This window comes from Manis javanica, chromosome 11 (genome assembly GCF_040802235.1).
Source record: "Manis javanica isolate MJ-LG chromosome 11, MJ_LKY, whole genome shotgun sequence".
Classification (NCBI taxonomy): domain Eukaryota; kingdom Metazoa; phylum Chordata; class Mammalia; order Pholidota; family Manidae; genus Manis; species Manis javanica.
Genome location: NC_133166.1, coordinates 104,408,141 through 104,419,986, shown reverse-complemented (window position 1 = coordinate 104,419,986; position 11,846 = coordinate 104,408,141). Strand labels below are relative to the sequence as shown.

At 45.0% G+C, this 11,846-nt stretch overlaps 1 protein-coding gene across 1 annotated transcript; it reads right to left on the bottom strand.

Annotated features, from left to right (window-relative positions):
• Window positions 1–1,452: 1,452 nt before the first annotated feature.
• RABIF (RAB interacting factor) lies at window positions 1,453–9,921 on the bottom strand. Its single transcript, XM_017659109.3, has 2 exons — window positions 9,555–9,921; window positions 1,453–4,029 (listed from the first exon to the last, which is right to left on the bottom strand). Exons 1-2 carry the CDS (start codon window positions 9,678–9,680, stop codon window positions 3,784–3,786), a joined length of 372 nt encoding a protein of 123 aa, XP_017514598.1. The 5' UTR covers window positions 9,681–9,921; the 3' UTR covers window positions 1,453–3,783.
• Between the last annotated feature and the right edge of the window lie 1,925 nt (window positions 9,922–11,846).

Genomic DNA, 11,846 nt, shown 5'->3' with positions numbered 1-11,846 from the left:
TTTGTGTTACCGATTTGCAAATCTGTTAGGAGTGATTGGGAGCTGTTTTCTAGTTCTCTTCAGCTGTGCCTAATCTGCTATTAAAACCTTCCACTGTGATTCTGTAACATCTATGTTGACAGACAGTAACTGCACTGGGGGTGGGGGGCCTTTAATAATATGGTAACTGCCGAAGCTCTGTGCTGTGTATTTGAAACCAATGTAAGATTGTGTATCAACAATACTTCAATTTAAAAAATCTTTCACTGAATTCTTGGTTATTAGACTTTTTTAAATTCTACAATTCACGTGTTTTTTCATGTCCATGTATCTGCTGAAATTCCCAAAACTTGCATATCTCCTTAAACAGAGTGAGGTTATATTACAGTCGATGTCTGAGATGTCTGATAGCTCATGTCTCTAGCCTCTATGGGCCTATTTCCTTGTCTATTGTTTTACTGGTTTTATTATCTTGTCTCATATGCTTGGTTACATTTTACTGCATTCAGGATACTATATTAGCAAAATTGTTTGTAAAAACAATTTGAAGTTGAGGATGGCGATATTTTCCTCTATAGAGAGGGATTTTGTTTGCATATGGCACCGGTTTGGGGAAACTACCACTCTGGGAACATCTAAATCTAATTTCAAGGATTGAGATAATTGGAAGCTGAGCTGCAGCCCCCTGAGAGAGCCTTTCTATTTCCTACTGCTGGTTCACTCGTATTCCTGAGGTGCAAAGGACTGAGGGCTTCAACCCAAAGTGAGAGTCACTTATCAGGCCTACTGCTCTTTGACAGGCTTTGTCCCCTATCCCTACGTCTGAAAGGCTGTCAAAATCACCCATGAGCATCTGAGGTTCAGCAATGCCCCTGGGAGAACAGTGACCCACCTTCCAGGGCCTCCATCTTCACAGTGGTCTTGATCCAGTAATTCTTCAAACTCATGTTAGCTCTCTGATGCCTTCAGGTTTTAAAAATATTTTGTCCAGCCCTTCTAAGTGACCCTCAGTGGGAAGTTCAGTCCAAATTACCTATCCCCATTACCAGGAGCAAAATCCTCATTAGTTATATGTCCGAGTTACTTGGATAGCCTCATACACACCACAGTAACAATGTGTAAATGTCAGGAATGATTGTTCACCTTTGATTCTGTGTTTAAAAAAGTATTTTGCAGACACAATTAGGCCCTGGAAGAATCAACTGCTCCCCCCCACAGGAACTGCAGGTCTCTACACCCAGGGCAGCAAGCATGGGTCACCTCTACCTACCTGAGGCAAACAGCAGTTCCCCGATTCAGAAGTCTTCACTGAGAGCCTAGTATGTGTAAAGGGAATGAAGATACGACATTCTCCTTTTATAGCAGACACTAGGTGATTAGTTGACAGACCTCAAGATAAACCCTAAGGTTCAGATTCAGCTTTTCTCTGCTTTTTCAAATTATATATTCTTCCCAAGCACACGCATGAATCTATTTTCTACTGTTTAAGTGCCTTTATTTCTTTCAAGTCAAACTGAAAAGGCAGAATAACTTGGTAATTTTGGCTACTAGCATGACTATGTTCTCAAAACAAGAAATACAAATGACCAGTAAGTATGTAAGAATTTCATTAGAAATAAAGTAAATGCAAATGAAAAGCAATGAGATACTATTTTTTTCTCCTACTAAAGTGGCAAAATATCCTTTTAATGGTAATAAGTACCCAGTGTGAGAAAGGGTCCAGAGACATGAGTGTTCTATTACACTGCTGGAGGAGGGTGTGTTTCCTCAAAAACAGCTGTGTTTGAGGAACATCTGTCAATACAGCAAAGTCTTAAAAACATGCATACCCCGCAATTTCACTTTTAATAATGGATGCCAAGGAAATAATTAAGAACATGTATACAGACTTAATTGTAAGGTTGCATATTATATCACATTGTAAGAAACTGGAGACAATCTAATAGTGGATTGTTTAAATAAATTATGGTACAGAAATACAACACAGTACTAAAAACAGCAGTGTACATAGATGGATATCTATTGACCTGGGAAGTCAGTATTTTGTTAAATGGAAAAAGCAAGTTATAAAAGAGTACAGTATGACCTCATATTTGCTTTAAAAGGCCATATTTAAGTATACACATAAAAAAACTTTGAGAAGGATATACACTTTACCATTGGCAAGTTCTGGGGGGTGGAAATATGATTTAAAACAATTTTATACCCATTTTTGTATTTATTTTCAGTGAACGTGTATTATTTTTGTGATTAAAAAAAAGCAAAGTCAGAGCCTAATTTAAAAACTGCTTTGCCTAGGTTTTGGCTTGTGAGAGGAGGGGCCATATGCCCCCAGAGGCATCTACTTGGTTTTGTTCCTTCTGACCTGAGTGGATAATTCTCACAGATGCTTTTCTGCAAATGCCATAATCATGGACACTGGACCGTCTGCCTGGAAAACAGTTCTCTCGTTTTCTACTAGAGCTCGTGAGGCTACGACCTGGGAAGGAAGCCACCTTTCTGGTTGCCAAACCATGCCCGAGGCTCCACCTTTGCTGGGGAGCCCTTAGAGGAAGTTCTAGGGAGAAGGAAGGAGGAAGCAACCAGAAAACGGTGCAAAGGAATAGACTGCAGAGTGGAAAGTCTCTATTAGTCCTTCTTTGACTTCTAAGGTCTCCTGAATCTTAGAGGTACGGATGACAGAAGGATATGTGACGCCTGGCTATACAGATCCCTTTTAGGATGGGGAGTCATTTCAGAAGAGAAATGACAACAATTGCAAATCATTTTGAACAATTAAATTTGCTGTTAAAGCAACTCCACAGTTATAGAAATAGGGGCCTCTGGATGGAAAGTTTGTATTCTGGGCTGGTACAGAGATTCCAGCTGAACCTCGACTCTGAGAACCATGCCCGGTAGGTTCAGCAAATGTTGACACTCTCCATTAGCCTGTCCTAAGAACAAAGGAAGAGTCACTTGTTCAGACGAGATAAACCTATATACTCATGGAGATGGTGACAAAGGCCAATCCCTCCTATATTCCACACCCTCCGCCCTGATTCCAGAGATCCTGGGATAACAGCCAGAGCTGAGTTTTCCGTGGAGTGGCTGCCAGATAGGGTTGCAAATTTGATTCTTAACTTACAGGCTACAGCAGTGAGGAGCTAATGTAAAGAACCATATCCAGATTTGAAGGGAAGAGGGGCCGTGTTCATCTTCACAGTAAAAAGTCACTATCAGCCTAGAGCAGAAGCTCTCAAACACGGTATTAGAGGTATGTCCAAAGTAATGTGTTTCTGATAATAGTTTTAAATACTGAATTTTTAAAATGCATTACTTTTAAAAAGAATAAATTACTGTAAAGTTTAGCCACACAATGAAGTCACTCTCAGACACGCATATGCTTTCTTGAGAGAGAAAAAGGTGAACTTTAACTATCGGCACAGGAGCGTCATTTATCATGTGTCATCGTGGCTAGAAGCTGAACACAGCTCTTCCAGAGCAAGAAACAAGAGAGCCCCCGGGTAAAAGAGAGCCCAGGCAGAATGCTGCGATGAGAACAGATCTGTGCGAGTGCCCCAGTGCCTTAAACCTGGGGGAAAGCGCAGACTGGGTAATGTGGCACAGCACACCACGTGAGAGGCCTGCACCTGAGGCTCTGGGGAAACAGGATTAGCCCTCTTCAGGTTCACCTGGACGAGCCCATACTCATGATTTCTATCTGCACAGAGGAGGCGCAGCAGACCAGTTATACCAGGTTAAATGCCAGTTCTTGAGGGAAGTAGCTTTTATAGTCGGGATGGAGCTGAGGCCCCCTCCCCTCAGTTACTCATGGGAAACCCGTTCCAGGGCCACATAGAAACTGTTCTTGTCATCTAGGCAATGCCAGCCAATTGGTCCGGTTTCACAGTCTGCGCAGACCAGAAACTTGATGTTGCCCACGTCCTTGGTGAAGCCCACGTTCTCAAAGATGAACATGTTATCAACCAGCCAGTGCTCCTGGAGGAGATCGCCGTCAGGACTGCTGCCATCGGCCAGAGCTGGCTTCTTTCTCATGGAGGGAAGGAAAAGCTGCAGCGGAAGAGAACATAAAGACAAAAGCTGAACTGGCCCCGTCACATCAGCGCCTCCATTCCGCTCACACTTCACACTGCTCCCTAGCAGCTTCTGGGAGTCAGAACGGGATGAGGTGGGTGCCCTGTCAGTGGGGAACACAGCAGGATGCTGGTGGCTGCTCTGCTGCCTCTGGTCCGTGCCCTGGTTCTTGAGAGACGTGAAGAAGGAACTTTGGTCGCCGTGGTAACAGGGCTTTACCACTTTAGCTCATTATGCTCCAGCCACATTCCCTTCTTCCTTCCTCCAACAGGGTAAATGCGCTCTGCCCTCAGATCTCGGCAAGGCCAGCTCCTTGATATTCAGCCCACACGTAACCTCCCAGGAGGTGCTCCCTAACCACACAATCTGAATTCGCTCCCCATACTGCCCACTGTATTTTTATTTTTTTAAATGGCTTTACTGAGGTAACTGGCACATATGCAGCAGTACTTAAAGCGTACAATTTGATCATTTTGGCACACGTACAGCAATGAAACATTACTATAATCAAGGTAATGCACATATTCATTACCCCAAGAAGTTTCCTTGTGTCACCACCCCCCTCTTTATTTTCTACTTCTTATTCTCCGAAATCATCTTATTCATTTACGGGTTTAGTTGTTCACCACGGGTCTTCCTCCGCCAGAATGTAAGCCCAGGGCAGGCAGGGCACTCACCCTCCTTGCTCATTGCTACACCCCCAGTGCCGAGAGCAGCAACTGATATAGATCAGGAAGACAAATAGTTGTTAAAAGAATAAACACAGGATATCTGGCTTTGCTCTATTCCACTGTAATGAATGTGCTGGATTTATCCTACAAAAGGAACATTAAAAAGGAAAATCTAGTTCTAGAATTTAGAATATTATCCCTGGATTCCTTGTACCTGTTCATCAACATGCCTTCCCAGTCATTCGGAGGAAGCCTTTGGAACCCACACACAGAGTCCATTTCTTCCATACAGTTAGTCTACACAGCCTTAGCTGTCCCCGACTGCTGAGAAATACCAGCAAACCTTGTGACCCTTCTGCTCCTCATCATTACGGCTGCTCCCAATATACTTATTTTCCATCCCATGATGCACTTTCAGTGCCTCCCCAGACTCTACTACAATAGGATGGCCTCACTGTGCTGGTCCTTAATGCTTTGTTTAACTCTAATGAAAATGGGAACAGGCAGAGGTACAGAAAGAGTTAGGAATAAAAATTCAGGAACCAGGGAACCTGGATTCTAGTCCTAAGTGTAACAAAATTACACGTCCCCCAAAATATTTCTTACCTATCGCCTATATTGTAGGTTTGAAGTCCTATCTGAACCAAATGTAGGGGAGTGAAACGCAGGGGGAGGAAATGAAAGACTACTTAAGCGTCAGCCCTCAGGAGTCAACAATACTGGCCCGCTTCCCTGGCCCTGTTCCCATTGACAGTGCAGAACGCAGCCTCTGCATCTCATCTGAATAATGATCTAAGGGAAATACTATTATTAATCATTAGTTCAAGGGTCATTCTGGGTTCTGTTCCCTCTATTCCACCACATTTTGTTTTTATTTAAACTCTGTAAATCGACCCACGAGACTATGCCTACACATAGCATATGTGTACCTATGCATGGATCTCAACCTATTCACCACAATGCCAAAGACAGCTGCTAGGGTCTGGTGATGGGATGTAGCTTTTGGAATACAATGAGGCTTTCTGGAGAGACTGCTGGGGTGGACATCAAGATATTACTATCCAATCTGAGGCAGCTAACTTGGCTGGAGACTCAAGTTTTAGATGCCTGACCAGTAGACCAGCTTTGCTGTCGGGACCCCAGACAGTACCCCTAACCCTGCACAGGCTCCTCAGAGACATGCAGACACGACAACCCACTGAGCACCTGCTAATGTCTTAGCCGAATTCCTTTTGCTTTCCCAAGAACTGTGAACAGTACCCTTTTAAAAATTATTTTCTCTCTGTATAAATACATTCTCAACAGAGAAAACTTGGCAAGCATGCTAGAGTATGATGAGAATAAAAACTGAATACAGAGTAAACTTCTGGTAACTTTTTTGTAATTTCCCCCCTTCTGTGAGGACTTGTGGCAGTTCTAAAACATGTCCACAGATTCTCTGGCCATCCTTCCACCAAGATATGGCATCCATGCCTCTCCCCTCAAGCCTGGGCAGGTCACCGTGAGGGCCTGGATGGACACAATGCAGCAGGAGTGACAGGCCGGGTTAGAAAGGCCATGCTGGTTCCTCTTGGCACACTTGCTCTGCCGAGACTTCAGCTACTATTAACAACTCTGGCTACCCTGAGGCCACGACGCAGAGACCATGTGGGGAGAGCCAATGAAGACGGAGATGCCCCCAAAGCCTGTTCCATGCTCAATGCTTGAACCTTCCTAGCCCACAGGCCTCTGCCTGCTGTCACATGAGAGACCCCAAATGAGAACTGCCCAGCCAGGCCCAGTCAACCCCCGTATCTGTGAGCAAAATACATCATTGTTTTAAGTCATTGTTTTGGGGGTGACTTGTTAGGTAGCCATCAGTTACTAGAAGAACACTGTGTAAGATAGTTGAGATGCATGTGCCATTTTGATTCCTGAATTTTTGTTGTGATAAAGTACACATAACATAAAATTTACCACTTAAATTACTTTTAAGTGTACTGTTGAGTGGCATGAAGTTCATTCATGTGTTGTACAACCACCACCACCATCCATGTCCAGAACTTTTTCATCTTCCCAAACTAAAACTGCACCCGTTAGACGACTCTCCAGTTCCTGGCAACTATCATCTACTTTCTGCCTCTATGAATCTAACGATTCTCTGTACTGCAAGAGTAGAATTCTACAGTATTTGTCTTTTGTAACTGGCTTATTTCACTTAGCATCATGTCCTGATTTTAAAATCAGTTTTAAAGTTTTTTTGAGGTAATTGTAGGTTCACATGTAGTGAAGATACAGATATATACAGATACAAAATTTGCTTTTTCTATATGAAGAAATAATACAGAAATTCCATGTATCTTTACCCAGTTTGCCCCAATGGAAACATTTTGCAAAACTGTAGTACACTATAACAACCAAGAGACCGACCTTGATAAAATCCACTGATTTTTATTCGTTTTTTTCCAGTTTACTTGTACTCATTTCTGTGTATGTAGTTCTATATCATTTTATTAATTTCAACCTGTGTAAGTTCATGCAGCCATCACCAGTCATGGGCTGAATGGCTCCATCACCACAAGGATCCCTCATGCTACCCTTTTACAACCACACTCACCAGCAGCCCCCTAGCCCCTATTTCCTGACCCTTGGCAATCACTAATCTGTTCTCCTTTGCCTAAATTTAAAAAATGTCAAATAAATGTAATCATATGGTCTGCTATCTTGTGGGACTGGCTTTTTCCCCCTCAGCATAATTCCCTGAGGATTGAGCCAAGCTCTGTGTGTCAACAGTTTATTCTACTTTGTTCATTCCATGGTATAATTTACTCAGGACGCCTGGGCTGCTCCCAGTTTTTGGCTATTACAAAAAAGGTGCAATGAACACTCATGCACAGGTTTTTGTGTGAACCTACGTTTTTACTTCTCCGGAGAAAAAAGGCCCTGAATGCACCTGCTGGGTTGTATGTTAAGTGCATGTCTAGGTTTAGAAGGAACTTTTTTTGTTTACTGCCCTCAGGTCCTCTGCTCTCACGTTCCTATGCAAACACTGCTAAAGGTGGCCTTTCTCATGAGCCCATCTTCCACTGCCCTCTCCTGTCAGCACTGCCTCCTCCAAAAAATGTAAGCAATGTTCTTTTTTTTAATTTTGATATCAAAACAATGCTCTTCTATAATGTCATCTCCCTTTTCCTACATTCTCAAACTCCCTGGGGAGTGCCTCCTTCCTCTGTGTCTTCATGGAAGTAAGGCTCTTGCTGAGGACACCACCAGCAGCTCCCAGGTCTGCCCATCTGACACTGCACGTGCATCAGGATCTGGAGATGGAAGCAGTGTACTTGCTCCCAGATTATTACTCCTACATCATTTTGCTCCTTTGCCTTCTGGCGACCCCCCGACCCGCGGTCACTTGAGGTGGCCTGGTCACTATGCCCTTCCCACAGCTGACTGGCACCTGGCTCTGTCTCCCTTTGACTCCTCATCCTACTGCCATTCATGGGCTTCTACCCCCTGTGGGGAGGAGTCATCCCCAGAGCTCCCTCACCTCCTCTATTCCAATCACTGTTCACTCCACCTGGCCTCATTTCTTGCCACTTTCACTACATTCTGTGTCTGGCCAAGTTGAACTTTTCGGTTCTTCAAGGGTACCATACTTTCTCTCACAGCTATGAAACATCAGCTTAATGATAATCTCCTCTGCCACATACTTAAGGTAAGATTTCAAGAAGTAGAAGTCAGGGGTATGAACATTTTATATGCAAGACCATTTGTATGACCTAAAAAGAACACAAACACATGCTGCCCAAATAGTGGAGGAAGGTAACAATGAAAATACTAATTCATTCCCTTCACGTGAACCCATTATTTACACTGGATTTAATGCCTTTATTCATTAATTTATTTAAATCCAAATATTTATTAGGGTCTTACTTATATGCACAGTCTAGGTGTTGGAGAAACAGAAGTGGATCGGACATAGGATCACATAGTCCAGTGGCATAAACAACAAATACTAGTAATTTCATATGATCAACTGGGATTATAAATATGAGTGCTTCGCGGGCTTTAGGCCATGATTTCTCAATTTTGGTATTACTGACATTTTGGGCGGGACACTCTGTTGTGGGGGGCTGTCCTATGCACTGCAGCACGCTTAACATCCATCCCTGGCTTCCGCCCTAGATGACATTAGCATCATGCTACAGACGGAATGTCTGTGTCCCCCCAGAATTCTGATGTTGCAGCGTAATTCCCAAGGTGAAGGTCCTGGGGACAGAACATATTTCGAGAAATAATTTTGAGTGATAGGGTACACACACGATTGGAATGAGATTGCACTTTCCTGTGGGCCCGTTACATCTCAATTAAAAGTTTACCAATGTGAATTTTCCCCCCCAACTCCTTCCCTGATGGTCAGGACCTCAGACAGGTATCTACCCGCCTGAAATGATTCGTCCGGGGAGCGGCGGCTTCCAGTCCCAGGGTAGGGCGCCCGGGCTCCGGGAGTTACTCGGCCGCGGCCCCCACAGCAGCGCGGCCTCTGGAGCCCCTTCCGCGGCGGGCAGGCGCCCGGCAGAGACGGGACCACTCGGCCCGGGGCGGCCCTCGGCTCGCGCGCGGAGGGGAGCGTCCCGCGGCGCACGCCGGGCCCCGACGCACGGCTGGGCGAGGCGGGGCGGAAGCGCCGGCGCTGGGTTCCCGGCGGCCAGGGCTCCAGGGCTCCGGGGCTCCAGGGCCGCGCGAGGGGCGCGGTCCCGCCCGGGAAACCGAGGCGCGGCGACTCGGACTCCGGCCCCCGCGGCCCCCGGGAAAGCGTGCGGGGCGTAAACCGCCTCCGCCGCGCCCCCCTACCTGTCGGCGGGAGAAGAGAGCGGTCCCTGGCTGCAGCACGCGGGAGCCACAACGTCGGCACAGCACCGCCTTCCGGTTTCGGCCCTCGGCGGACACTAACTCGTCCAAGAGCTCAGCGGCTTCCATCGCCGCTACCGCCGCAGGCCCCTCGGCCACGACTGCGCAGGCGCACTTTCTGCTCGGTCTTTCCGAACTGCGCTGGCGCAGCCTTCAGAGACCCGGCGGGGAGCGGACGGTCTGCGCAGGCGTCTGCTTCCCGGTTCTGGATTTACTGCGCTAGCGCCCTCGTTCACTGGCCGGGCGGCCAGCTGTAGGCGTGGCCTTGTGACAGGATCACCTCCTGGGACGTGACGTCATCTCTCTCCATAGTCACCTGGTTATTGGACTTCCCTTACTGCTGAGTAAACCTGGATAAATAAGTCATTAGAGTTGACCATAACCTTTTATTTTCGCGAGATTTGAATTTAGTCTCATGGATGAACGGGTACGTTTCTGCAGGCTACGTGAATCTAGGTCAGACTTCCCATAGGCAAGTCTTAGCCACATCAGTTTCTCTATAAGAGACTTAGAGGGACATGTACCTTTTAGGTGTTGGAAAAAGATGCCTGTAAGCTTTAATTGCTGCTTTCTTCTAATAGTGACTACTAGGTGGCAAAACAGTGTGTTGAAACACCCTAGAAACTAACCTATTGAATCACATAATATCCTTATAAAGTTGTCACTCATTATCCCTAGTGTACAACGAGGAAGGCGGTGATCAGAAAGGTTACTATCCAGGGTCCACAGATCCAGGCATGGCTCTGGAGATATTGCTCTTGATCATTATACTATATTTTCTCCTCCCATGAGTCTTTAGATCTCTAGTATTAGTTCTAGTGCAACAGGCCATGGGTTTCCTGAAATGGCAGGGAAAGCAGAATATGAAAGGGAATTAAACCGCTTGATTGGATAATGTCTCATCTACCCACCACCTCCAACTGCATTTTCTTCTTCCTCTTTGGCCTTCATTACTGCAACATTTAGTAATTATATGCTAAACCTTGATAAAATAATGATACACACTTTATATCTGAGAACAGGTCTAAACAGGAAGACAAATGCAAAGCCCATGACATTTTAGACAATTAAATGGAAGCCCAGATTAGGCAGCCGCTCTGTCTGGGGAGTTAGAAAAATCTTTACCTAGATGACACCTGAACTAGGTATTAAAAGGTGACTAGGATTTTGTCAGGAGAGCAAGATTATTTCAGATAGAAGGAGCCCTGTAATACATGAACAAGGGTGAGAACACGTTCAGGAACAGTTAATAAACTATTGTGGCTTAAGCACATTATACTTGGGGGAAAGAGAGGGTAATAGGGGGAGGTAACATCAGAAAGGTAGAGTGGGCCCAGATCACCAGATTTAATGTTATACTAGGGAATTTGAATTTTGTAATATGGGCAATGGGAATCTATGGAATTCTAGGCCAGAAATAATATATTTAGTGAAAATATGCTGTATGTTAGGGACTGACATTACTTGTACCTTTAGAAAAATAACCGACCGCAAAATGGAGGGGCCAGATTTGAAGACATGAGTAGAGATAAGGATAGCAGGAGGCTATTACTCCACGAGTTTGGGCAAGATAGTCCTTAACTATGAGGTAACAGAGGGAATCAAAATAAAGTATTTATGACATTTAAAGATAAAATAGTGAAGAGCCTTAAAAACATTTGGGTGTTTGTATTGTGATGGAGGTGACAATAGCTTTCCAAGGTTGGCTAAGCAGCTGGCTGCTGATTAAGGGAGCTAGAAAAACAGAAGGAACCATCAGATAAGAGGCATTTCTGGGTACGTGCATGAGCATGCGAAGATATGTAAATGGGGAAAAAGTGGAAAGGGAGCAATGAGTTTTACATGCTTTCTGCAGAAAAGTCAGTTGTGGCTGTCATGTAAGAACTTATTTGGCAATTTGGCCTGAAGCTCAAGAAAAGCTGGCAATGAAGACAGCCTAGGAGCCATCAATTCTTTACCCCCACATCTCTGCCTCCCCTCAATCTCCTCTGGATCTCTTCCTGAGATAGGATGAATCACGTTTCATGGCCGTGGTTTATGAAGTCAGCAGGCACAATCAAGCCATCTGCTAAAGAAAGGCTGGCAGCCTTTAGTGAAAATAACTAACTTCTCCTTTGGCTCCCTTTGCTCTGACAGTACCAGCCCTTTTGCATAGCTGTTTCTGTCACATAAGACAGAAACACGTAAGTCAAAGCAAACAGAAAAAGTACTGGGTGACTAAAACCCTGAAATTCA